The sequence below is a fragment of the Symphalangus syndactylus genome, chromosome 13 (assembly GCF_028878055.3).
Source record: "Symphalangus syndactylus isolate Jambi chromosome 13, NHGRI_mSymSyn1-v2.1_pri, whole genome shotgun sequence".
Classification (NCBI taxonomy): Eukaryota; Metazoa; Chordata; class Mammalia; order Primates; family Hylobatidae; genus Symphalangus; species Symphalangus syndactylus.
This window is the reverse complement of record NC_072435.2, coordinates 44,945,344-44,972,527: the sequence shown is the minus strand read 5'-3', so window position 1 is coordinate 44,972,527 and position 27,184 is coordinate 44,945,344. Positions and strand designations below refer to the sequence as shown.

General features: G+C 60.7%; 2 protein-coding genes across 5 annotated transcripts in view; one reads left to right on the top strand and one right to left on the bottom strand.

Annotated features, from left to right (window-relative positions):
• Positions 1–1,776: 1,776 nt before the first annotated feature.
• COMP (cartilage oligomeric matrix protein) lies at positions 1,777–10,622 on the top strand. 2 transcript variants are annotated; one of them, XM_055238124.2, is made up of 19 exons: positions 1,777–1,965; positions 2,221–2,306; positions 2,543–2,594; positions 3,038–3,210; positions 3,878–4,015; positions 4,262–4,336; positions 4,425–4,583; positions 4,661–4,765; positions 4,856–4,963; positions 5,444–5,603; positions 6,433–6,551; positions 6,792–6,844; positions 6,937–7,118; positions 7,233–7,411; positions 7,539–7,587; positions 7,993–8,189; positions 8,723–8,895; positions 10,202–10,341; positions 10,434–10,622. In XM_055238124.2, the coding sequence occupies exons 1-19, from the start codon at positions 1,887–1,889 to the stop codon at positions 10,478–10,480; spliced, it is 2,274 nt and encodes a 757-aa protein (XP_055094099.1). In that variant the 5' UTR covers positions 1,777–1,886; the 3' UTR covers positions 10,481–10,622. The 2 variants fall into 2 exon arrangements, with proteins under 2 accessions (XP_055094099.1, XP_055094100.1); XM_055238125.2 differs by lacking the exon at positions 1,777–1,965 and adding an exon at positions 2,034–2,138.
• A 433-nt stretch (positions 10,623–11,055) lies between these two features.
• Positions 11,056–27,184, bottom strand: part of CRTC1 (CREB regulated transcription coactivator 1) — a 100,080-nt gene continuing 83,951 nt past the window's right edge. For 2 of the 3 annotated variants that reach the window (XM_055236456.2, XM_055236455.2), the window contains 5 exons: positions 24,694–25,002; positions 21,860–21,964; positions 18,409–18,495; positions 17,574–17,754; positions 11,056–16,214 (listed from right to left, as the gene is read on the bottom strand). In XM_055236456.2, the coding sequence (XP_055092431.1) occupies positions 16,003–16,214; positions 17,574–17,754; positions 18,409–18,495; positions 21,860–21,964; positions 24,694–25,002 (894 nt within the window). In that variant the 3' untranslated portion in view covers positions 11,056–16,002. The remainder of the gene's footprint in view (positions 16,215–17,573; positions 17,755–18,408; positions 18,496–21,859; positions 21,965–24,693; positions 25,003–27,184) is intronic. The other variant, XM_055236457.2, reaches the window with a different exon arrangement.

The following is a 27,184-nucleotide window of genomic DNA, read 5'->3' as shown; positions in this document are numbered from 1 at the left end:
GGAGGTTAAGGGGTTTTGTAGCTCCAGAGTGTGGCTGGGCAGTTAGCAGTAACTTTTATTTTTATTACAGGCTGTTCCCACAGCAGCTGGAGCAGAGTTTGGAAGGTATGGCACAGCCTGGACAAACAGAAGCCCCGGCCTCCACCCTCGGACCTCCCCTTGCTAGAGCGCTTTAACTTGCTCCCCCCCAGATGGGGGCCTCACACCCCATTGCACAGATTGGAAAACCAAGTGGGCCTGTCCCCTTGGACAGGGGGTGGGGCAAGATCCTGAATGCTGTCCCCTCCTCCACCAGTGGAGGGACCACGGGGAGGGGAGGGAACATCAGCAATGAGTTGGGTCGGAGGGAGTCAGTTGCAGCCCTCCAGCATTGGGGCCAGAAGCAGCCTCCTTGGACAGAGGCAAGAAAATTGAGAGTCCCCGGTCTCAACTGCCCCTCCCCTATTTTCCATTCATCATCATGATCATCATTATTATTAATCATTAATTAATAATTATTAACTTATTACCTCCATTGTGCAAGGGAGGAAACTGAGGCACAGGCATAATTTACCCAGTTTGTTTGTTTGTTTGTTTTGAGACGGAGTCTCGCTCTGTCGCCCAGGCTGGAGTGCAGTGGCGCAATCTCGGCTCACTGCAAGCTCCGCCTCCCGGGTTCACGCCATTCTCCTGCCTCAGCCTCTCCGAGTAGCTGGGACTACAGGCGCCCGCCACCACGCCCGGCTAATTTTTTTGTATTTTTAGTAGAGACGGGGTTTCACCGTGGTCTCGATCTCCTGACCTCGTGATCCGCCCGCCTCGGCCTCCCAAAGTGCTGGGATTACAAGCGTGAGCCACCGCGCCCGGCCTGTTTGTTTTTTTTTTTTGAGACGGAGTCTGGTTTTGTCGCGCAGAGACTGGAGTGCAGTGGCGCAATCTCGGCTCACTGCAACCTCCAACTCCCAGGTTCAGGCGATTCTCTGCCTCAGCTTCCAGAGTAGCTGGGATTATAGGCGCCCACCACCACGCCTGGGTAATTTTTGTACTTTTAGTAGAGATGGGGTTTCACCATGTTGGCCAGGCTGGTCTCGAACTCCTGACCTCAGGTGATCTGCCCGCCTTGGCTTCCCAAAGTGCTGGGATTACAGGTGTGAGCCACCGCGCCCCGCAATTTACCCAGTTTTGAAGCACTTCAGGAGGAGTGGAGGGCCAGTCAGTCTGATCCATAGTGGGTGGGCCTATTTTTTCAGACACTGGTGACTCAGTTTCCCCAAGTGTGAGCTGAGGGCATGGCCATGGAGCCTGCCTTGTTTGGAACTGGAACTCAGGTTTGGCATACAGCAAGCACTCAATCAATCAATCAATCAATGAGCTGAATGCTATGGCTGGAGCCTGTAATCCCAGTTATGTTGGGAGTATAGCTTGAGGCCGGGAGTTTGAGACTACTAGCCTGCACGACATAGCCAGACCCGGTCTCTAAAAATAAAAATAAAAATAAATTAGCTGGGCTTGGTGGTGCACGCTTGTAGTCCCAGCTACATGGGAGACTGAAGCAAGAGGATGCGATATAGCCACACCCCATCACACACACACATACACAGACGCACACACACAGTGAATGAAAGTGGGGGCAGTACCCCCTGACTCCCTGCCCCACCAGCTCTCTCCACAGACCCCGGGACTCAGTTTCCCCACCATGTCGGATTCAGCCGCGGGCGACTTCGCGGGGCATTCCGGGCGGGGACTTGAACGCAGGGGCCAGCGCCATCTGTTTACCTTGAGGCTGGGACGTTGGGCAGGGCTGTGGTGGGCCGTCCCTGGGGCCGGCCGTGCCTTGGGGATAAATAGGCCCCACGGGCCTCGTGGGCGGTAGAAAGTGAGCAGCCACCCAGCTCCCCGCCACCGCCATGGCCCCCAGGACCGCCTGCGTTCTTCTGCTCACCCTGGCTGCCCTCGGCGCATCCGGACAGAGCCAGATCCCATTGGGTAAGCCGCGTTAGCACCCGGGCCGTGCCCACGGCCCCACAACGGACTGTAGGACCCGTGAGAGGCCCGGGATCCAGGCTGTTTGGGGCTCACGGACTGTTCGTAGGGGACGTGCCGGGCGCAGAAAGCAGGTGGCGGGACCGAGACTAGAGGAGCGCAGTGGGGCGTCGGAGGTCCGGGTTCGCTGCGACGGTGGGAGTTGGTGGTGGGGTTCCCCTGCCCCATGACGCCTCACCCGGTCCCCTCTAGCCGCAGGCTCAGACTTGGGCCCGCAGATGCTTCGGGAACTGCAGGAAACCAACGCGGCGCTGCAGGACGTGCGGGAGCTGCTGCGGCAGCAGGTGCGGGGCCCGGATGTGGGGCAGGGAGTACCAGGGAACGGAAGGGGGTCTCAGTTCCCAGCGAGGAGAGAGGAAGTACCCGAGAAGGTGGAGAGGAGATGGGGAGCGAAGGGGGTCGGCGGGTAGGGAGTCCTCGGCGAAAAGAGGCTGTGGAAAGGGACCTCGGGGTAGAGAGAGGGGAGACCCGAGGGACGAGGAGAGGTTGGGACCCCGCTGATTCCACCCCACCCCTTCAGGTCAGGGAGATCACGTTCCTGAAAAACACGGTGATGGAGTGTGACGCGTGCGGTGAGCGCGGCGGGGCGGTCGGGAGAGAGAAGAGACGGGAGACAGAGACACAGACACAGAGACAGTGAGCCAGGGAAAGCTGGGGAGGAAAACAGACGGAAGGAGATGGAGGCTGACGGAGAGGCGGAGAGACGAACGGGAATGGTGGGGGTAGAAACAGAGACAAAAAGAGACAGAGGCGGTGCGAGAGTTTTGGGGAAGTGAGAGACGCCACGGGGCAGAAAAGCAGGATAGAGACTCAGAGAGAGATCGGGGAGACTCTGCGGTCAGAGCGCGCAGCCTCTGGGGCGGGATCGCGGAGAGCGCAGGATTTCGGGCCGCCCCGGGGCTGGGGGTGAGGGGGAAGGGGAAGCCTCCAGCCCCGGGGCGTGGCCATGATAGGCTCTGCCCCCGGGCGAGCCCCTGATCAGCCCCGCCCCTTCCCCCACTCTCCCCACCGGCAGGGATGCAGCAGTCAGTACGCACCGGCCTACCCAGCGTGCGGCCCCTGCTCCACTGCGCGCCCGGCTTCTGCTTCCCCGGCGTGGCCTGCATCCAGACTGAGAGCGGCGCGCGCTGCGGCCCCTGCCCCGCGGGCTTCACGGGCAACGGCTCGCACTGCACCGACGTCAACGAGGTGCGCTGGCCCCGACACTCCACCGCCCTGATGACTTCCTCTACCGCCCCCCAATCTCTCGCCGCCCGGGAGACCCCTTCCTCTACTGGGAGTGCTCGCCCCGACGAGCCTCTCACCTCTGGGGGCGCACGGCCAGACTATCTCCTTACCGCGGGGGAACGCCCAACCCAAGGACCATGCCCGTCACCACCCGGGATGCCCGCCCCCACAACCCCCTCCATAGCTACTGACGCCCGCCCCGACGACTCCCTCACCGCCAGGGGTGGTCCGCCCCAGCTACCGTCCTCGCCGCAGGGGATCGCCAGTCCCAACGACCCTTCCACAGCCAGGGAACGCACGCCCAGACCCCCCCGCCACCGCCGGGCACGCACGCCCCGACGACCCCTGCCCCCCTCTGCTGGGGATGCCCGCCCTCATGCTTCCTCGCCTCGCCCATGAGGGAACAGCCCGCTGGAGGCGCTCTCCTCTCCTCTCCCGGTGGCGCCCTTGCCGTCATCAAGGCAAAGTCGTGCCTGACCCCTGCGACAATTGCTTCCATCTCACGTGGCGAACGGCTCCAAGCACTGGCATATGGCCATTGAACTTTCCACATCCGAGACACTGCGAGGTGCGGCCCCCAGGGCCCAGCTCGAAGCCCTCTGACCCTCTGTGGCCCCTCCTCCCCTAGTGCAACGCCCACCCCTGCTTCCCCCGAGTCCGCTGTATCAACACCAGCCCGGGGTTCCGCTGCGAGGCTTGCCCGCCGGGATACAGCGGCCCCACCCACGAGGGCGTGGGGCTGGCTTTCGCCAAGGCCAACAAGCAGGTGAGGGGTGTGGGGGCCCCATTTTTGCAGCAGAAGGGAAGGGGGCGTCCATTTTGTTTACCAGTAAACTCCTCTTCCAGCCTCCTTCCAGCGGAAGGCGTGGGGAGAGGAGGGGTCCGCTGCGCCAGGGCTGATCGGTTTGGGGCAGGATGGAGGGGAGAGGCAGGATGCGGAGGAAGTGTGGAGGAGGTGGGAGGTCCGGGGGTGTCTGCGTGGGGTGGTGACCTCTGAGTTCCCCTTCCCTAGGTTTGCACGGACATCAACGAGTGTGAGACCGGGCAACATAACTGCGTCCCCAACTCCGTGTGCATCAACACCCGGGTAAGGCCCGCTGGGGAGGAAGAAAGGATCGCGGGAGGTGGGGCAAGCGGCGGGCGGCCTGCGCTGACATCCGGCGGCTCGGGCGCAGGGCTCCTTCCAGTGCGGCCCGTGCCAGCCCGGCTTCGTGGGCGACCAGGCGTCCGGCTGCCAGCGGCGCGCACAGCGCTTCTGCCCCGACGGCTCGCCCAGCGAGTGCCATGAGCATGCAGACTGCGTCCTGGAGCGCGATGGCTCGCGGTCGTGCGTGGTGAGTGCGGGCGGGCTGGGCGTGAGGTGGGGTTGGGGGGCTGCCACTCCAGGGCACCCACTTACACTCTCCCGCAGTGTGCCGTCGGCTGGGCCGGCAACGGGATCCTCTGTGGTCGCGACACTGACCTGGACGGCTTCCCGGACGAGAAGCTGCGCTGCCCGGAGCGCCAATGCCGTAAAGTGGGTGGGGGCGGAGCGGGGCGGGCCCGGGCAGGAGGGAGGGCGGGACTTCATGACCACGCCCCTCACACCTTCTGTGCCCGCCCCCAGGACAACTGCGTGACTGTGCCCAACTCAGGGCAGGAGGATGTGGACCGCGATGGCATCGGAGACGCCTGCGATCCGGATGCCGACGGGGACGGGGTCCCCAATGAAAAGGTAGATCTACGGCTCAGCACTTTGGGAGGCCGAGGCGGACGGATCACGAGGTCGAGAGATGGAGACCATCCTGGCCAACATGGCGAAACCCCTCCTCTACTAAAAATACAAAAATTAGCCGGGCGTGGTGGTGCACGCCTGTAATCCCAGCTACTCGGGAGGCTGAGGCAGGAGAATCGCTTGAACGCGGGAGGCGGAGGTTGCAGTGAGCCGAGATCGCGCCACTGCACTCCAGCCTAGAGACAGAGCAAGACTCCGTCTCAAAAAAAAGAAAAGAAAAAAAAAGAAAAGGCAGAGCTGTGAGCGGGGCCTAGGGAAGTGGGATGGGGCGTGGCTTGGATGAGGGGCGTGGCCTCCGTGGTCTAGGAGGGGCGAAAGGTTCCTTGCGGAGGAGACGGGACCTCGGAGATTTGGGAATTTGAGGAGTGTGACCTTTGCCGTCCCGACCTGATCTCACCCTTAACCCACCCTGTCATCCAGGACAACTGCCCGCTGGTGCGGAACCCAGACCAGCGCAACACGGACGAGGACAAGTGGGGCGATGCGTGCGACAACTGCCGGTCCCAGAAGAACGACGACCAAAAGGACACAGACCAGGACGGCCGGGGCGATGCGTGCGACGACGACATCGACGGCGACCGTGAGCTCGATGGGGGTTGGGGGGGCGAGGAGAGGCGGCGGGCACCGAAGGGCGGGATTCGGCTCCGGGGCCGGGCTTGGCTGCTTTTGGAAGCTGGGTAGGGTAAGCTGGACTAGGGTGCCCTGGACCAAAGACCATGGTGGCGCGCCAGAAAAATGCAAGCTAGGCTGCAAGGCCAGGAAAAAGGCAGGAATATTTGGAAGGGAAGGTGGTCCCTGTGTCAAATGCCACAGGCAGGAATTAAGAGGACAGAGATTCGAGCCTGGGGTTTAGGACCTGGGAGGTGACAACTTTACAGATGGGGACATAGGGGCTCAGGGTGGCATACACGGGCACCCAGCTGAGCCACCCTGGGAGTGAGAGCCCGTCCCCCTCACTAGCCTTTCCTTGGATGGGACCATCCATTCTTAAAGTTCCTGTGGGCCGGACGCAGTGGCTCATGCCGGTAATTCCAGAACTTTGGGAAGCTGAGGCAGGTGGATCATGAGGTCAGGAGTTCGAGACCAGCCTGATCAACGTGGTGAAACTCCGTCTCTACTAAAAATACAAAAATTTGCTGGGCGTGGTGGCGCACACCTGTAATCCCAGCTACTCGGGAGGCTGAGGCAGGAGAATCATTTGAACCCGGGAGGTGGAGGTTGCAGTGAGCCGAGATCATGCCACTGCACTCCAGCCTGGGTGACACAATGAGACTGTCTCAAAAAAAAAAAAAAAAAGCTTCTATGAACTTGGGACTCTGTTCCAGGCCAGCCTCAGGCTGGTCTCATCCTAATGAAGTCATCCTGGCCTGGTCCCAATCTTGGGGCTCTGGTCCCGTGGATTTCTGCAGGGATCCGCAACCAGGCCGACAACTGCCCTAGGGTACCCAACTCAGACCAGAAGGACAGTGATGGCGATGGTATAGGGGATGCCTGTGACAACTGTCCCCAGAAGAGCAACCCGGATCAGGTGAGGGCAGGCCAGACTCCAGCTGGGTAAGCCCTCTGGGTGAACTGCAAGTTGGATTACCCAGCCCACAGCCCAGCTTAGAGCATTTCACACTGCCAGAGAAATGACCTCCCAGTCTGAGCAGCCTGGGGTGGGGGTTTCCTTGGGGTCAGGAGGACCTTGGCTGTGCGGCTGGGTTGGGTGGGAGGCTTTCTGATTTCCTCTGTCTGATTGTGGACCCCCGCATGCTGCCCCCCGCAGGCGGATGTGGACCACGACTTTGTGGGAGATGCTTGTGACAGCGATCAAGACCAGTAAGGAGGCCACCCAGGGTGGGCGTCCGGGTAGCCTTTGACAAAACGCTCTGGAGAGCTCATTGTCTCTGGATCCCACCTATCCACTCTAGGGATGGAGACGGACATCAGGACTCTCGGGACAACTGTCCCACGGTGCCTAACAGCGCCCAGCAGGACTCAGACCACGACGGCCAGGGTGATGTCTGCGACGACGACGACGACAATGACGGAGTCCCTGACAGTCGGGACAACTGCCGCCTGGTGCCTAACCCCGGCCAGGAGGACGCGGACAGTACGGCGGGGGCAGGGCCTGTGGTGGGGGCAAGGCCAGTGGGGGCTCCTGGGGTGGGGTCTACGGTGGGCGGGCCCTGAACTGAGCCCACCAAGGAGGTCTCCCACCTCTCAGGGGACGGCGTGGGCGACGTGTGCCAGGACGACTTTGATGCAGACAAGGTGGTAGACAAGATCGACGTGTGTCCGGAGAACGCTGAAGTCACCCTCACCGACTTCCGGGCCTACCAGACCGTCGTGCTGGACCCGGAGGGTGACGCGCAGATTGACCCCAACTGGGTGGTGCTCAACCAGGTGGGAGTGGGGTCCACGTGGGGGGTGATGGGACCCTAGAACCCCCGCAGTGAGGCCTATGCTGAGGACGGGGTGCCTAGGGCTTTCACGGCCAGCCTGAGGCCCTCCTTTTTTTGACCCCCATCAGGGAAGAGAGATCGTGCAGACAATGAACAGCGACCCAGGCCTGGCTGTGGGTGAGAAGCGGGGAGCAGCGCAATCCTGCCCGGAGCTGACTCAGGGAGAGGGGCCAGAGAAGGGGCGGGCTCGGGCTTAGAATGGAGGGGGCCAGAAGGGGGCGGGTCCGGGCTCAGGAAGGGCGGGGTCAGAGGGGCGGGGTTATATGGGCGGGCCCAGGCCGAGAAGGCGCGGGGGGCCAGAGGAGGGGCGGGCTCGGGAAGGGCGGGGCCGAGTGGAGCTGGACTCTGGAGGGGCGTGGCCAATGGTAGATGGGGGCGTGGCTGAGTCTGGGCTCCGTGAGTGGGGATGGTGCAGGTCTGCAGGGAGATCGGGACCCAGGGGGCAGGTTTGGATTCTGGGTGCCAGGTTCCCGGGGCTGGGGCTGGCGTTCGGAAAGGCCACTGCTCTCTCCCCATCCCTAGGTTACACTGCCTTCAATGGCGTGGACTTCGAGGGCACGTTCCATGTGAACACGGTCACGGATGACGACTATGCGGGCTTCATCTTTGGCTACCAGGACAGCTCCAGCTTCTACGTGGTCATGTGGAAGCAGATGGAGCAAACATACTGGCAGGCGAACCCCTTCCGTGCTGTGGCCGAGCCCGGCATCCAACTCAAGGTGCCAGGGCCGTCTGTGCCTGACCTCTGTGGTCCTCATGCCCTCCCATGCCCCTCCCTACAACCCTTTACAGCCCTTAGAGCCCCCCAGCCCCGCAGCCTCATACTATGGACCTCAGAGCTGTCCCAGCCCTCCTCTGGGCTCCTGCAGTCCCCAAATCCTCCCAGTCCCTTGCACAAGCTCTCAAACATTCTCAGGGCCCCCCAGTCTTCCTATGGACCCTAAACCCTCTCGCAGAGCCCTAAACTTTTCCTTAGTTTCCAAGTCCTTCTGCAGAGTCCCCCATCCTCCCAGACCCTGAACCTGTCCACAGACTCCGAAATCCTCTCATGAACCTGCAGACCACTGCTGCCCCCTATGACCTATCCACAAGCTGCCATTTGGCCCCTGAAGAAGGCTTCCTTGTGGGTCTCTCATCCAGACCCCCCCCAGGCGCCCACCACCTGCTGCTCCCAACTGTCTCTCCAGGAAGGTGTCTAGGGGGGCTCCGGTGGCCCGCGAGGTCTCTGACCACTTTTCCTGGGTATTGGCAGGCTGTGAAGTCTTCCACAGGCCCCGGGGAACAGCTGCGGAACGCTCTGTGGCATACAGGAGACACAGAGTCCCAGGTGCGGCTGCTGTGGAAGGACCCGCGAAACGTGGGTTGGAAGGACAAGAAGTCCTATCGTTGGTTCCTGCAGCACCGGCCCCAAGTGGGCTACATCAGGTGGGGACTCCACCCTCTGCGGTGGGCTGGGCTGGGGACACGTAGGCCCAGGTGGGAGTGCCCTGGCCAGGCAGGGGCTGTGTGACCCTGGTCCCCTTATCTATACAATAGGAAAGATACAGGGCAGTTAGAATGAAACCATGCTGGTCCAGGCGTGGTGGCTCACACCTATAACCCCATCATTTTGGAAAGCCAAGATGGGAGGATCGCTTGAGCCCAGGAGTTCGAGGCCAGCCTGGGTAACATAGTAAGACCCTGTCTCTACAAAAAAGAAAAACATTAGGCCAGCCGCAGTGGCTCATGCCTGTAATCCCAGTACTTTGGGAGGTCGAGGCGGGTGGATCACCTGAGGTCCGGAGTTTGAGACCAGCCTGGCCAATATGTTGAAACTCCGTCTCTACTAAAAATACAAAAATTAGCCAGGTGTGGTGGTGGGGGCCTGTCATCCCGGCTACTCAGGAGGCTGAGGCAGAAGAATTGCTTGAACCTGGGAGGCAGATGTTGCAGTGAGCCGAGATTGTGCCGTTACACTCCAGCATGGATGACAAGAGTGAGACTGTCTCAAAAAAAAAAAAAAAATGAGGCCGGGCGCGGTGGCTCACGCCTGTAATCCCAGCACTTTGGGAGGCTGAGACGGGCGGATCACAAGGTCAGGAGATCGAGACCCTCCTGGCTAACACAGTGAAACCTCGTCTCTACTAAAAATACAAAAAATTAGCCGGGCGCGGTGGCAGGCGCCTGTAGTCCCAGCTACTTGGGAGGCTGAGGCAGGAGAATGGCGTGAACCCGGGAGGCGGAGCTTGCAGTGAGCTGAGGTCGGGCCACTGCACTCCAGCCTGGGCAACAGAGCAAGACTCCGTCTCAAAAAAAAAAAAAAAAAAAAAAAAAAATGCCAGGCATGGTGGCACGTGCCCATGGTCCCAGCTACTAGGGAGGCTGAGGTCAGTTGAGTCTGGGAGTTAAGGCGGCAGTAATTGCACCACTGCACTCCAGCCTGGGTGACAGAGCGAGACCCTGGCCAGTACACAGCACACAGTGTGTATCCAGCTAGAAATGGGGCCTCACCCAGTCCGTTTCTCAGTCTCCATTCCATGCTGCTAGCAAGCCCAGGTGCTCTGTTTAGCACCAACTATGTCCAGGGCCCTTGATGTCCACCACACCAGGAAACTGAGGCCCAGGGCAGAGGCCTCACTTGCTCCCAGTGCAGCCCAGTCAGGGGTACCCATCTTCCAGGGCTGGCCACTGAAGCACTGAGAGGGAAGGGTCTGGCCCAGGTCTCCCACCCCTCACCATGTCTCACCCTCAGGGTGCGATTCTATGAGGGCCCTGAGCTGGTGGCCGACAGCAACGTGGTCTTGGACACAACCATGCGGGGTGGCCGCCTGGGGGTCTTCTGCTTCTCCCAGGAGAACATCATCTGGGCCAACCTACGTTACCGCTGCAATGGTGAGCCGAGGGCCGGCGGGCTGTGAGCGGGGAGTCTGCATACAGGCCCTGCCGGCCTTCTCAGCCCTCACCCACCCGCCCTCTCCCTGCAGACACCATCCCAGAGGACTATGAGACCCATCAGCTGCGGCGAGCCTAGGGACCAGGGTGAGGACCCGCCAGATGACAGCCACCCTCACCGCAGCTGGATGGGGGCTCTGCACCCAGCCCCAAGGGGTGGCCGTCCTGAGGGGGAAGCAAGAAGGGCTCAGAGAGGACAAAATAAAGTGTGTGTGCGGGGAGTGGCGGCTGTGGTTGTTGCTGCATGGAGACAGTAGGGATGGGCCTCTGAGGGAGGGTCGGGCCAGGGACCAAACCAAAGCCTCAGTGCTGCAGCTGCTGCTGAGTGCCAGTGGCCTGCCAGGGACTGTCCAACTGTGATTTGGGATTTGGGGAGGCCCCTGGGTCCGCCTCCACGACCCAACACCTCATGGTCACAGGCCTGGATGCCAGCCATGGAAGAGCTGAGACCCCTGATACGGTGTCCGCCCCAGGATTCTGGGGGACAGGTTCGCAGTTGTCCCAGCTTTGTGGATCCCTTCCCTTGCCTGGTCTGGGGTGTGTGGGTGTGTGTGTGTGTTCGGAAGGGCTAAGGCACCTGCCAGTGCACCTGCCACGCCCATGTGTCATCCCTGAGGGAGGAGGGAGGGGCTCAGAAAAAAGAGGAAGAGCCAGTGACGAAAACGTTGGATTTTTATTACGTTTCATTACAAAGGATGCAAAGGTACAAAGACAAAAGCGGCCACGCCAGAGGATGGGGCAGGGACGGCCGAGTGTGCCCTGAGCCGCCTGCCCCCGCCCACTGTGGCCGCCCACAATCACGGCCCACGGGACGTCCGTGGCAGAGTATACATGCTGGGGTTGGGGGAGAGCCGCCTGGGCACAGAGGGGCACAGGCAGGAACAGGGCTCGGACCGGCGGGTTTGCATATATCAGTGGGGCCACCCAGCCCCTAGGGGACAGTTTCCTACTCGGGGCACGGCAGGGCCAGTGGACTTTGGCTACCAAAGCCCTCCCTCCCCAGGCCTGCTGGCCAAGGCCATGGCTAAGTCCCCTCCTGGGGGACAGGAGGTCAGAAGTGCTTGATGGCTGGGCTGGGCAAGGGTTGCCCCCAAATTCCAGAACACTTCGAGATGGGGGCCATCCCCGGACCCCAACACACGCCACCTGTCCCTGGCTCCTGGGGGTGGGATGCTGGCCAGGAGCCCAGAGGGTGGATACAGCCTCTGGAATCGTCAGAGCCAGCACCACCCCAAGGCCCAGCCCCTGCCCCCCATCCTGCCCAGGAGGAGCCGGGGGCCCTGAGACCTGCAGGTCTGAGGAAGTGACAGGAGAGAAACTGAGGTTGGGATCACGAGGCACTCACTCTTGCCCCACCCATGCCCTCAGGAACTCCCCAGCACCCAGACCTGGGGGTACAACTTACTCCACCTCCTGCTCCTAGGGGGAGAATGGTGTCTGTGGCCAGTGGGGGTGGGTAGACACATGTGCCACGCAGAAGGGTATGGGGTGCCTGACCCCTGCCTGGCCAGGACCCTGGAAGGCCAAGGGCCACAGGGAACAGGACACTTGGCTCAGGTGGAGCTGGCTGGGGAACGTCCCAGGGACTCCCAAATCACATGCCGCAAGACCCCCCAGGAAATGGAGGCCCCTGGCCCATGATGAATGGGGGTAGAAAGAAACCCAGGTGTCCATGTAGCCCAGGCAGGCCTTCCAGGGTGAGTAAGGGGCCGAGTCTTGCCCCTGCTCTTAGGCTGTGTAGGGAAGGCTCTGGTGCCCGCACACCCTGGCCCAGAGCACCACATGCAGGTGACAGGCCAGGCCCAGGGGCACATCTGTGCCATTGGCTTTGTGGCCCTTGCTCTGAGAGCCCCTGCGCCCCACCCCCACACGGAAGGCCCCTCGGCCTCTGAGACGGCTCCATTGGGACCCAGTGAAGGTTATGGGAGCTGCTGTTTTCAGGGCGAGGTGACAAAGGACCCCCGAATACCGCTGGACCTTACTCCACCAGCCTCTCCCTGGTTGGAGGGCTCCTTGGAAATACAGAAAACTCAGGAAGCAGGTCGCAGCCCGAGTTTGCAAGGATGTTTGGTTAAAAACCAGCTCAAGGCCCACCTAAGGGAGGCACCAGAGCCCCCTCTAGGGACGGGTCCTGCCAAGGCTGGTCAGGCCTGGGATGCTGGGCAGAAGTGACTCACACCTGTAGCCCCAGAAGTTTGGGAGGCCAAGGAGGGAGGACTCCTTGAGCCCAGGAGTCCGAGACCAGCCTGGGCAACACAGCGAGACCCCATCTCTAAAAAATTAAATAGAAGCCACCCGGCCTGGCCCCCCATGGGCCTCTGGCAGGCTCCTGTCCCACCTGACCGGGCTCAGGCGAGGTCCCAGCTCACAGCCCCCAAGCCTGACATCCAAGCCCCAGCAGGAGGGATGGATGAACATGGGGGGCACTCCTGGCTAGGGGTCCTCCCAGGAGCTTGGCCCCCTGAATAAATCAGGCCAAACACACTGATGCCAACACTCTCCTCCCCAGAGCCAAAAACCCACAAGCAGGGCCCTGACAGGGGCAAAGAACCCTCTTCTCTGGAGGGCACAGAGAGAGGCTGAACTTGGGCTACACCCTCTGCCTGCAAGACTTGCCACCCTGGGGAGTGACGTCGGCGAAACAGGAAGGTGGGGATGCCACGCTCTCAGGAGGGAGAGCCCTGGCTGAACTTTGCCGTAGAGGACCGGTGTGCCCAGCAGAGGGTCTGCAGAAGCCATGAGCACATGGGTGCGTGGGGAGAGCAGCCTCTAACCCAGCGTAGACCAAGCATCCGGGCCTGACCAAGGACACAGATGGCGGGTCTATGTCACGCCGCAGCCTCCCCACATGGGCCTGCCCCTCAGGAAGCGGCTCGTCAAATCACAGTATTTTCACATCACAAAGCAAAAGGCTGATTCCCTTAAGCTGTCTTGTTTCAGAAAGTCTTGGCAATTCAAGAATATGTAGTAGTGATATTTAAAAAAACCACACGTACGCACACACAAAAGGCCGTGATACAGACCCTGGGAGGCCCGCCCAGGTCCAGGAGGGGCATGAATCCTTCTGGAACACAGGGACGCCTGGCTGCTGGCTCCTGGCTGGGCCCCAGGGACTCGTGTGGGCCCCACTTTCCCTGGCAAGCTCGGACCTTGGTCCACCAGGTTCTCGTTGGAAGAAGAACTCCATAATGGACCAAGGTCGTCACGTTAACACAATGTCACTGTGAATCTGGATTCAGGATGCTGAAAATGGGCCACGGGCCTGGGATGCTCCGAGGTGGGCATCCCTCCTCTCCTATCTGTCTACACCGAAGACCAGGGGACAAGCAGTGGCGCCCGCCGGAGGCTGGACAGATGGGGAATGAGGTTTCCTAGCGTGGTCCTCAATGCCTTCTTTTGAAAACCGCATCCAGGGGGGTTGCTTGTAATTTTATTAAGGCCATTTTTTTTTAAAGTCCTACATACAAGTCTAATGGTAATCAAACTCTCCTATGTACATGTAGTTTTTCTTAAAAAAAAAAAAAAAGTCCCCACTGTCTGCCCCCAGCCTCCGTCATGGTTAAGAGAAAGGGACCTTGACCTGGACAGACCGACAGTGTCCCCCCCGCACCTTGGAACAAGACGGCAGCAGGAGCAACGTGACCAGGGAGCCTTCTCCTGTGAGTGGCCACTTGGCTGCTCAGACACATGCCACAGGCATTGCCGGGCAAAGAGAAAGAGGGATGGTTGCTAGGATCAAACCCAGCTCTGAGGACAGAAGCCAGGGTGCCCAGGACCCCAGTGAAAGCAGCGGCCATGACACCACAAATAAACGGACTCAGCAGAAGGCGCTGGCCAGGCAGGCAGGGGCGAGCGAGAGCCGCAATGCAGTTTTGGGGAGATCAGAACAGCGGTTCCTATTCCAAGAACAGCAGAAAACAAAGCCAGCCCTGATGCCTCCCTCGCAAGGCCCGTGGTATGGAGGGTCCAGGACAGCTCCCAAGTACCCTGTCACCCTGGTCTTGGAGGTGCTCCTGAAACCTGCCACTAAAACGCACACTGCTGTGTGTCTCCAAGGCCACCTGCCACGACCCAGAGCTGCCAAGAAGGGGCGGCCAGCAGACCACGCTGCCCAAAAGAGGGGGCGTGGGCTAGGAGCCAGAGGGTCAGGTGGAGAGGGGATGAAATGCCAGCTCCACCCAGGTTCTCAGGGAGGACCATGGTCCTCGTCTCAGGGACCCTCGCTCCCTGCCAGTCCCCCACACTCTTGGGGCAGAGGGGTCTCAGGCTGCTACTGGTCATGGCATCTTCGCACACACACTCTAAGGACTAGCAGGCACCTCTGGGAGAGGCCAGCGGGGCTGGGTCTTCGAGAGACCCTCAATAAAAGCCAAGGCCCCTTCCCGGAAGTCTGTTCTGTGGCCCTGGCAGAGGCACCTCTGCCTACCGTGAGCTCCTGACAATTCCCTGCCCGGCCTGACCAGCCCTTTTGTTTTGAGATAACTTGGGGTGAAACCCAAAAGCCAGACTCACTGCTTAGACTCAGGTGGGTGGCGGGCTGCTTTGGGGCGCATGGCCTCCATTTCCAGTTAGCTTAAAAAATAGGTGAAGTTGGATTTCTGAAATAAAAACATGCTCTCAGGCAAGTGTTGGTTTAAAAGATTAAGCGACTCATCTACAACCAAAATGTAAATAGAAACTAAAAGGAAAAAAAAAACACAATGAAACTCCCCTGGCCACCTCTGCCTGTACCTTAAATTAACAGCATCTATGACAGGACCGGTGACCACAGTGCAGGCCAGGAGGGGCCACGGATTGTAAAGCCCCAAGAGGTAACCCCTGCCTCCGCGTGCGACCCCTCACAGGGCCTTCCGGTCACTTCTCGGCAAAGGTGGCCACCAATGGGCCTGCCTGGGGTAAGGCAGGGCTTCGAGGGGATGGAGACAGGGCGAGAAGGGTCGTGGGGGGTCCACTGCCCTGCATGCTCTGTCCACTCTGCGCCTGCCCCGGTGGACGCCAGGGCTCTGTGTGTGCTCAGAAATATAAAAGACAGCCGTCAAAATAGTGTTTATTTCACTTTGCGTCTGCCCCGCGCTCTGGCGCCTCCTCCCTGGGGCGGCGTGGGGCTCACTCTCTACCTGACCACGGGCTGGGGATGGCGGATGGGTTGGGGGACTGGGAACCAAGGAAGGCAGTGAGAGCTGGACAAACAGTCGGAAAATGCGCCACGGCCCACAGCCCTGGCGGACCATGCGCGCCCCTCCCCTGAGCCTGCCCGCCACACCGGGAGCTGACATTTCCCGCATCTTACAGGGGACGGCTCAGGCCCCGGGGCTGGGAGCGAGGGAGCCAGTGCAGGGAGGGTCTGCAGGGGCGGGGGGCTCACGGCCTCCGATCCCAGCCCTGCCCTGGGCGGGCGGGTGGGTGGACGGCCCTGCTCGCGGCCTCGCGATTGGGCTTCGCGGGAGGTGGACAACCGGGGGCGGGCTGGCGGGGGGCGCTTGGCGGCATTGCAAGCTCAGAATCACAAGCTCGGCCGTTGGCGAGGGACGGAGCGCAGCCGTCCCCGGGCTGGGGAGGCGCCGTCGGGACGGCTGAGCGGCAGGGTGCCGGCGTGCCCGCTCACAGGCGGTCCATCCGGAAGGTGTCCTCGGTGGCTGGGTCGGCCAGAACCATGTCGGGGTCGTTGAGCATGTGCAGTCCGTCGAGGGTCAGGGGGTCGATCTTGAGTTCGTCCAGGGGAAACTGGCTGTCGGAGTCGAAGCTGACGTCGCCGACCCCAGCCAGAGAGCTGGTCAGTTCTTTAGAGAGGCTGGGGGGGGACTCTCCTGTCACTGGGGGATGGGGTGGGGACAAAAGGCACTGCTTAGCCCTGGCTCCATCGCTCGCATCCATGCGTCGGACCAGGCAGGCCCACCGGGTGACTCTGTCCCCTGGGTTTGCTGGCAATGTCTGGGGACATTCCAGCTGTCATGACTTGGGGAGGGGCCAGCATCTTGCTGCTCAGCACCCTACAGTGCCTGGACCCCAGAGACCAGTCTGGCCCCAGATGTCAGCTCCAGATGTCAGAAGCACCAAGGAGAAGCCTTGGGCCAAGGGCTGTGTCACTGACGCATGTCAGCGTGACCTGGCGGGAGCGGGGACCTCCCCAGCTCTGCCATGAGGTCTGCTCAGCACGAGTCACTGAGAAGCAGGCTGGAGTGACCGTGGCGACCCAGCTGCTGCTAGGGCTGGAGGGAATCCTCAGTTTCCCCGCAAAGACCCGGGTTCAAACCTAGGCTTCCACCTACACTCAGTTTCCAGGTCTGAGAAATGGGTCTGAAAGGCCCTGTCTTTCTGGGCTCTTGAGGCCATTGCGGGGGTCAGATTCTGATTCTTCTCCTGAGTCTGAGGCTGGCGCGTCCACCCTTGAATTTCTGGCCAACTGCTGCCTACACCCGTCGGGTGGGAAGGAGGTGCTGGATTCTGCACTCAGAGCCCAGGCCACAGTGGGGGGCACTAAATACGGACACTTCCAGCCTGGAAGAGGCCAGTGAGGACTGCCGGGGGGGCATCACCCTCAATCCGGCAGCCCTGACTCATAAGGGAATTGCCTTCTTCATCAGGGAGACAGGGTCTGGGTGGCCGTGGGAGGGTCTGGGTTCTGTGCTAGATGGAGCCAGGTCTTCCTGATACGTGCCATGCAGGACGGGGCTGGCTTGTCCCCAGGAGCCCAGGCGCCATGCTCAGACTGCTTGGGTGCAGTTGTCACGGTGCATCACGGCTCTGACCTGTTAGCTGGCTGCCCGGGCTGGGCTCACCAGACAGGGCCCACCCCACAGCCGTCCCTAAGCCTGGTGCACATTCAGCTGACAGGTCAGTGGCCTGGGCAGTGGGCACCGTGTACCCGGCTACTTGACCTTTACTCGGGCTGCTCAGCCAGACAGGAGGCCGCCGAGAGGGGAGAGTGACCGTCTCTATCCTATGAACGGGATGTCTGGTCCAGGGGCATCTCCCTGGCCTGGCCTGGCCCGAAGCCCAGGAGTGAGTCAAATTCGGGGGAGATGGGGTGTGGCCTCCTCGGGCCCCCACCAAGCTTGGGTCACAGCCCCAGCCCTGTCAACCCTCCTGCTGCAGACAGCAGTCACTGGCTATCTCCACACGGGCTGAGGCCCCTTGGGGCACCGCACACGCGCCCCCCGGCGTGGCCTCACCTGTGAGGATGATGTTGGGGATGCCACTGTGGCTGGCGTATCCCAGCTGCTGCGAGTCCGGCAGGCTCCCGTGGCTGCCCGTGAGGCCCATCATGGCCGCCTGCGAGTAGTTGAGTGTGGAGCCCGGGCTGTACAGGCTACTGGAGCTGATGGCGTTCTCCATCATGTTGAACTGCTCCAGCTGGGAAGGGAGGCACACCGGGCTGTGAGGGCCACCGCGGGCCTGCCCGGCTGGCCACCCCAGGCCCCTGGCTGCTGTGGCTGGCCTGCCGGCAGCTGGGGACTCTGTCCCTGCAGGATGCTCGGCACCCAGGCTGCCAAGCACGAACCCCGCTCCGCCCGCCACCTGGGGCCTCCCCGCCACCCTGGAGACTGGCTGGATGAATGGATGAATGGATGAGCAAATGAGTGAGCAGCTCCAGGCTGCCACCAAGCCCCCTGGATGCCCCCGATCCTGGCCTCCACGCAAAGCCAGCACGACCTCCCGGCAAACCCGCGTGCACGGTCCATGCCGAGGCGCCGCATCCACAGCCACGATCCCATCCCTGTCTGGCCCGGCGTTTGCTGCCTGCCCCTCCTCACCCTCTGCCCTCGGCCTCCGCTCTGTGGGCAGGCACAGATGCCAGGGGAGGCAGCGCTAGGCCACCCCTGCCGGGGACTCAGCCTCTGTAGCCCGCAGATGGGACGGGGCGGGGGCCAAGGGGCAAAGCCGAGGGGCAGGCAGGGGCCCCCCGAGCACGTGCAGCTCTGACTCGCAAGGCCCGGGTCCCAGCGAGGGTCCCAGCAAGCATCTGTCCTGGGCACCGGCTGGCTGGCAGCCTGGGCGCCCGCTCACCTGGTGGGACAGAGCATTGGCCTGCCTGGCTGCCATCTGCTGCTCATAGTACGCGTCCCCAAACACGCTGCCCAGGGTGGAAGTGTGCTGCAGACAGAAGAGAGGCCTGCTGTGGTCACGGCCCGAGGCCAGGCGGGAAGTCGGCACCTCCCAAGCCCGGCTGGAAGACAAGAGGTCCCTGGAACCTCCCAGACGGCGCCTGGGACGGCAAGAGGCTGATGATGATGCTTATTTTGGGGTTCCAGAAGTGCCCCCCAATCCTGGATGACTTTTTTCCACCACCTGCCCCTGGGAGGCCTCTGCAACCCAAAAGCCCCTTCCCAAGGCCCCATCCCCATCTCCTCTCCTCAAGCCTGGGTAAGGGAGCCTCCGTTTCCATCACAGGGAAGTTGGGGGCCACAGGGATGAGGAACCCCCACCCAACAGGCCCCAGAGGAGAACCTGTCACCGGGGCCAAGGCGGGAAGTGCCCAGACGTTACATTCAGGACAGAAAGTGCACTTGGTGACTCCTGACAGAAGACAAAGGACACGACGCAGGCCACGTACATGGACAAGATGGGCGCGCAGAGCCAGCCACCAGCTGAGAGAGCACAGGACAAGCACAGGGAGAGCTCCTGCCCAGGGCTGCCGGCCTGCGGGATCTGGGGCCCTACTCCTGCTATCTGAGGCCAGCAGGGCTCTCAGAGGCAGGGTGACAGGGGCTGTCCCTGTGACAGGAGCAGGGGGCTGGGGGACCTTATGGGTGGTGGAGACGCTAGAAAGGAGACACTTGGAGCCCGTGCCCAAGAGATGGTGGGATGAGGCCTGGTTGGGGTGTGGAGGCGAGGAGAGGGTGGCTGTGGACGAGGCCTCGGGAACCCCAGCTGCAGTGTGACCTTGCGGCTGCTGGAGGCCTGGCAGCATCCAGGGGGCTGGGAGCTCTGGCTGGTGTCCCCAGGAAGCCACTGCCCCACAGCCATTCTCAGAGCTATAGCTAAAGGCATGTGCCCTGTAAGGCATCCAGGTGAATGTCTCCACAGACCCAAGGCCCTGGCCCTCTCCCTTGGAGCTCCCCATCTGAGCTTTGTTCTAGAGCGATCCCCTTTGTTCCAGGAAGATCCCAACGCCGGAGTCTCCGGCCTCAATCCCAGAGAGGGGCCGGCCACAAACCCACCGGCTGCTCCTGGTGGTCAGTGGGCAGACAACAGAGACAGACACGCTCACCCTGGGGCGAGGGGGCTTGTGAGGTTGGACATCCCACTCAAACACCAGAGAAGAGGTAAAAAGATGAGCCAAGGAAGGGCCAGCACGTGTGGCAAAAATGCTATCTTGGCCCTAAAAATCAACGGCTTCGGGTTTTGGAAACAAGGACCGCAAGCTTGCGGCTTGGTTTGCCCGAGGTGAGGGAGGCAGGAAATAGGTAATGTCCTGGCTGCCGTAGAGCTGGTCCCAAGCTGGGTCTGTCCTGGGGCTCGGGGTGTGGGGTGAGACCAGGCTTCCAGGACAGCGCCTGATCCTGTCCCTGTGGGCTTGGGCTCAAAAAGGCCCGGCATACACAGGGGAACACAGGCTGAGGTTTCCCTGTGAGCCTGCCATGAGGGCTTGCCAGAAAGGTGAGCTTGAAGTCGGGAGAGAGTCACAAACTGGACCAAATGGTAGCTGCCTGCGGCCCAGGGCCTGGCTGGGGTGCACACAGTGCCTACTCAAGGCAGGGCACAGCGGGTGTGGGGTGGTCTGGGCCTGTGGGACCGATGGGTGAGTCCTCGGAGACCCAGTGCAGAGGGAAGGCAGGTCTGGGCTCCACCTAGAACCATTTGCCCGAGAGCCCCATACTGATGTCCCTACACCTCCGTGAGCCGCCTGCCTCCCGCATCAGCGCACGACGGACACCAGACACACAGACATGGGCTTGACAACACTGCCATCTGCTCGCTGCCCAGCAGACTAACCCGCTTTGGCTTGGGGCCCAAAAATTCACCAACCATTCCAGCGACTCTCTCCTGAGAGAAACTGGCTCGACCCCTAATTCCTGTCCTGTCCCGTCACACACGCAAGAGGGACCTCACTCAGGAACCAGCCCCACCTAGGCTGCCCACCTGGGACAGGCCTCACCTGCCGCTTCTCCAGCCCCTCCAGCCCCAACCCCAACAGCACCACATGACGAGACCAGACACGCTGCCAGAGCCCGAGAGCTCAGAGAGCCGGTGTGGGCAGACCAAGCATGCGCAGACACCAGGCTGACCCCCATGCCTCCCCGAGACCACTGCTGCCCACCAACTCGTCTCCAGAACACAGGGCTACAGGCAGTGGTCCCAGATGGCCCTTGGCTGATGGGGCAGATGTCCCTATACATGTGTGAGAGCTGGAGATGGGGGCAGAGGGGCTTCACTGTCCTTGTCTGTGGCGCTCACGGTTTGCTCTGGGACAAGAGTCCGACCTCAGCCCTGGAGGGGCGACTCTTCTATCTAGCTGGGAAGTAGGACGAGAGCATCCTCTCTACAAGGGACAAGGATGGCTTCAGGGCCCTGGGCACAGCAGTGGCTGCTAGGGGCTTCTCAGCTTGGTGAAATTTCGGGGTTGAGATGGTCCCAGGATAGTGGGGTTCTGGGGAGGCTCTGCTGCTAGGGTAAAAAAAGTTGGGGGCTGGATGTTGGCCTTGTGGGCACCCCTTCTCCCGGACAAATGTTCTAGATGGAATGTGGGGTCTACTGGCCACACCTGATATCCAAGTAAAACACGAGGAGACTGAGTGGGGAACCAGGCTGGCTGCTTCCACCGGCCAGGCAGAACGAAGGGGCATTCCGAGGAACCTGAACCTGGGAGGGGCTAGGGCATCAGCAAGCCAGGGTCCTACGGTGCTGGGTGCAGCAGGAAAACCCAGGGCTGATGGGTGAGGTCTGAGGCTGGACTCAGTCTCCCGTCTGTGGAATGGGGGCAAGGGCCCTGAGACACTGCAGAGCGGCTCAGAGAAGCCTCCTGGGCCAGTGGTTCTGGAGAAACACAGCAGCCTATGGGGTGAAGGGGAAAGCAGGGCTGCAGAGTCAGCGCCTTCCCTGCGGACGGGCCAGCCATCTCAGCTGCACCCCCAAATCGGGGGGGGCCCTAAAGCTCCAGCTCACGCTCTGGGTGGCACACTGGGTGTGGAGGGCATTGTCCCTGGGCCACTCAATGCGGACATCCAGGCAGGGCCACCGCAGGGCCACAGCCATCGCTAACGTCACTAACGCACACCCCCACCTAGTGTTCAGCAGAGGCAGGCTCTGGTGGCTCCTGGGAAGGGGCCTGTGGGGTTCCTGCCCTGGTGCAGCCTGGTGGGTGCACAGCTCAGGTCCGATGGCGTGGACGGGATGGGATGTATGAGGACATGCATGAGGAGCGATGCAAGAGGACAGACAATGGGCAGGGAACACACAGGGCATGAACAAGACGAGTGTGGAGCCCACAGGCCAAGGGGGAGGCGGCGCCCCTTACTTGCGGGGAGCTCCCCGGGGAGAAGCCTTGATTGGAGACTGGCGAGGTGGGAGACTGGTTGGCCGGGGAGCCGGCGCTAGTGCGGTACTGCTGCAGAGCCGGCGCCTGCGATGACAGACAGGTCAGCACGCCGCAGCCCACCCGCCCAAGCCCGGGTTCCAGTCCCTGCTTCCCGGGAGCAACCTGATCAGCCCCCAGGCAGGTCCCCCCACCCCTCACACCTTGGTGATGGTCGCCACCCCACTGGTAGGCAGAGGAGCCTGGACACCTGCAGGAAAGGTGGGTCCCTGAGCTCTCGGGGGAGCTGCCCCCAAACCCAGGAAGGAACAGCGGGGAGGGTGAAGAAATGCCCTCTTTCTTGGAGCTACAGGAGGGTGATCAGAGGGTTGGCCCTGACTCAGCAAGCTCAGAGCCAGATAGCAACGTGTGCACTCTCATGCACGCACACCCACACGGAGACACACCCACACAGAGACACACCCACAGAGACACACCCACAGAGACACACCCACACGGAGACACACCCACACAGACACACCCACACAGAGACACACCCACGCGTACATGTATCCACACTAGAATACACATACCCACACATGCACACCCAGACACATGCACACACACCCACAGACACACGGACACCCACACACACGTGCACATATCCACACATGAATGTACATACCCACGCATGCACACCCACACATGCACACACACGCATACTCACACCCACAAATGCACACACACCTGCACACATCCACACACAAACGTACACACCCACAAATACACAGGCACACAAATGTACACACCCACGCATGCACACCCACACCCACATGCACACACACCCACGCATGTACACACCCACATGCACACATGCACATATATTCACACACCAAAATGTACACACCGTGTGCACACACCCACACACGCACACATATCCACACACAAATGTCCACACCTCCACAAATGTCCACACATCCACATGCATGCACGCCCATGCAGGTGCACACCACATACACCTGCACCCACCCACTTGTGCACACCCACAAGCCACACACACCCCCACATGGGCAGGGAAAACCCAAGGCTGCCTCCTGTTCCCTGCTCTCCCTCACGGTGTGCCCTGGGCAGGTCCCCTGGCTCTCTAAGCCCCTAAGTCTGCAGCCCAGCAGGTCTGGCCCGCCTCTGGGGGTGGGGACTGAGTGAAGGCCATCTTGCTGGTAACCCAGGCTCCCAGCATGGCGCAGTCAGTATCCCTGCCCTGCTGCAGGACAAACCTGCCTGGGTTATGCCATCTGAGACCTGCAAGGGGCAGTCACTTCCTCCACCTGACCAAGGGACGAAAGGCCGGGGTATCTCACTGCTATGACCCAGACCTTTCAGAGGCAGGTCGGGCCAGGCCAGGCCCTGGATTCAGACCACACTCTTGTCCTAGCACGGCCCAGCCATGCTGTGTGCCTGCAGACAACTTGCCTGACCTGTCTGAGCCGGTCACTGAATGAGGCCCAGCCTGACCGGTCCAGGGCCTATAACTGCTGTCTCCCCCATGTCCTTGGTGGTGCCTTCTGGGCAGTTTGGGGTAGGGCTTGAGTCCAGGTGGGACGGGGTGGGGTAGGGCGGGGGATGGCGGTGAGCTCGCCTGCGTGGGTGACGGAGGTGCCAGCACTGTTACTTAGGGATGACTGACTTGGGCCTTCCTGGAGTTGGAAAGGACAAAGGGATCAAAGGGAGATTCTCATTTGGGTGAGTCTGTGCAGAAACTCAGAGTCCCTCCTCAACCCCAGGAGGCTAGAAGTCCTTGAAGTGGGGGCAGGAAGCCGTCTTTCTTGTGGGAGGGGGGGTGCTGGGCATGGACAGCCTGACCCAAGAGCTCTAGAGGGGCCGTCCCTGCACCTGGCCCAGACACTCTGTGCCTCCAAGAACCACCCAGCTCCAAGGCAAGGCCCCACCTTGAGAGCCTCCCCCAGGACCTGCTCTGTTTCCACCAAAGGAAGGACTTGGGCACTCTTCCACCCAGGGGCCGTGGGTGGTCCCCTCCGTGAGGTCAGAGCAACTTGGGAACATGGGTCTCTACCCGCAGGCTCACCTGCCTGTCCCGCCCAGCTCAGGCGGCTGTTCTTTGCAGAGCACACAATGTTTGGAGGACATTTAGCCTGGGGCTGGCAGCTGGGGTCAAGTGGGAGGACTCATTGTGCCCCGAACACAAGTCCCTGTTTCCCTGGATGTAGCCCAATGCAGCTGTTTCCCACCCAGCCCACACCACTGGAGCAAGCAGGTGGTCTGGACAGTCAGGAAGGTTTGTGGGTACGGGGTCAAAGCCCAGCCTTTGTCTGCCTGAGCTGGCCCTGGGCAGAAAGTCCAATGGTCTGAGCTGCAGCCCCCAGCCCTGGGCCCCAGGCGCTGTGCCCAACGGGCTGCCGCCTCTCGGGCTGGCCTCGTCTTTCCTTCTCTGATAAGCTCATGTCACCCCCGGCCCCCCGCCTGCGCCCTGGCCCTGCGAACGCTGTACACTTCTTGCCTCCTAGGAAGCCTGGCTTCAGGTGGGAGGGGCCAGAGAGGCCAAGAGGGGGTGCTCGGCAGTTAAACATGGGGTGGCCCACCTTGGGTGGAGTCTGGGGCCAGCCACCTGCTCATGCCTCAGTTTCTCCATCTCTACGGGGAGTGACAGTCTCAGTTTGATTCCAAGGGGTAGCCCCGTGGAGAGCTGGGCCTGGGCAGTGTTCGCTGGGGTCCTGACCCCTGGCCCATGCAGCAGGTAACCCGACTGTTCTGCAGCCCCCGGGCTGTCCTCCACAAGACCCCCAGCCAGGCCCCAAGGGACCCTACCCTGGGCTTACCGAGGCGATGTCGATCCCCATCGATGGCTGGCCAGGGTTCTCTGAGGGGGACTGGGGGAGAGAGGACGGTACCGTGACCGCAAGCGGGGGCGGCTGTGGCCCACGAGTCAGGCTGGCGCTGGGCAACAGGGGGCCGCCGGGGGGCAGGCGGACGGGTGCCTGTGGGGGTGGCGGGGGTGGTGGCTGCTGGGATGCGGGCGGAGGCGGCGGCGGGGGCTGGGGCTGCGGCGGTGGCTGCTGGGAGCCCGCCTGGGTGAAGAAGGCGTAGGGCAGCTGCTGCTCCAGAGACAGGGCGTCCATGGCTACGGCCTGCAGGAGAGGAGAGTGTCAGGCGGGGCGGGCCCTGGTTGTCAGCGCCTGGTCCCCTCAGGCCCCCACAGCCTGGCATGCTCAGCAGGCGAGGTGGAAGGGCCCTGTGATCACAGGCAGCCCCTCGGCTGGGTGCTCCTCACAATGAGGGAGCCCAGGCTAGAGAGGGTGGGCCTCACCCAGGGCCCCAGGGGGTCAGCTGGAGCTGGGCAGGACCTGACCTCAGCTTGTTGTGCCTGCACCCGCACTACATGCCGCGCAGCTCAGGCCAGTCTACCAGCTGCAGGGCAAGCCCAGGATGGCCATCCCTGGTGGCTCAGTGAGCAGCCAGCTCCCAGCTCCTGTGGGTGCCGCGGGGAAACCTCAAGTGATCCACTTGCCTCGGCTTCCCAAACCCCCCTGCCCGAAGCCTTGCCCACTCTGGGGATGCTGGAGAGGCTGGGGTTGCTGGAGATAACCAGCATGGCCCCTCACCAAGGGCTGGCTCAGGCCTTCGCAGAGCTGGAAAGAGGAAAATCAATACAAGGGAAGTGTGTGATGTTCGCTGTCTGTGTGGAAACTCACAGCCAGGGGCTACCAGGCTGACAGTCCTTGGGAAAGGTGGGGTCCCTGCCCTCTAAGAAAGGCTGAGCATGCCCAGGAGCTATGGAACAAAAACCACTTAGCAGGATGCCCGGCCTTTGAGGACCAGTGGGTCATTTGTGAAGAGAAAGAAGTTTCCAGGTAGAGGGAAGGGGCAGGTGTCAGATTAAGACAGCCTAGCTCACAAAGTGGCTGAAGACACAGCTGCCAGGAGCCAGCGCCCACAGTTCTGTCTGGATCTTGATCTGATAAGACAACTTTGTAAGCAGACAGGAGACATGGGGGCCGAGGGGCAGGGAGAAATGGAGTCCAGTACCAGAAATGCATTGCCAGGTACCAAGGAACTACCATTAACTTTGTTGTAGGTGGACAATGCCACTGTGGTTACATTACAAACAAACAAGTGACAGGCGCGGTGGCTCACACCTGCAATCCCAGCACTTCAGAAAGCTGAGACGGCATGATCACTTGAGGTCGGGAGTTTGAGACCAGCCTGGTCAACATGGAGAAACTCTGTCTCTACTAAAAATACAAAAAGTAGCTGGACGTGGTAGGCACATGCCTGTAATCCCAGCTACTTGGGAGGCTGGCACGAGAACTGCTTGAACCTGGGAGGCAGAGGCTGCAGGAGAGCCAAGTGCATGCCACTGCACTCCAGCCTGGGCGATAGAGTGAGACTCTGTCTCAAAAAAATAAAATTAAATTAAAATAAATTTTTTTTTAAAAATGTCCAAGTTCTCTGTTAGGGTTTTTTTGTTTTGTTTTTAAAAAGACAAAATGGATAAATTTCTAGAAATGCACAAATGACCAAAACTGACTCAAGAAAAAACAGAAAACCTGAATAGCCTTATAAGAAGGAGATGAGATTGGAAACTTCCCAACAGATTTGAGCTAAGACACAGGTGGCTGCACTGGTGAATTTTACCAAACTCTTTTTTTTTTTTTCTTTTTTTAAGACATGGGGTCTCACTATGTTCCCCAGGCTGGACTCAAACTCCTGGGCTCAAGCAATCCCCACTTCAGCCTCCCAAGTACCTGGGACTACAGGAATTTACCATTACACCTGCCTAATTTTACCAAACATTTAAAGAGGACTTAAAAATACTTCCAAAAAATAGAAGAGAAGTGAACATTCCTAACTCATTCTATGAAGCTGCATTGATTAGGTAAAAAAGAGGAAAGATTCAAATTACTAAAATCAGAAAATGAAAATGGGAACTTTGCTACCAACTTTACGTAAATAAAAAGGATTATAAAGCTGGGTGCGGTGGCTCGTGCCTGTAGTCCCAGCACTTTGGGAGACTGAGGTGGGCAGATTGCCTGAGGCCAGGAGTTCAAGACCAGCCTGGCCAACATGGCAAAACCTCATCTCTATTATTTTTTTTAATTAGCCAGGCGTGGTGGCAGGCACCTGTATCCCAGCTACTCAGGTGGCTGAGGCACAAGAATTGCTTGAAATTGTGAGGCGGAGGTTGCAATGAACCAAGATCATGCCACTACACTCCACCCTGGGTGACAGAGCGAGACTCTGTCTCAAAAATTTTTTAAAAAAAGGGATTACGGTCAGGCGCGGTGGCTCACGTCTGTAATCCTAGCACTT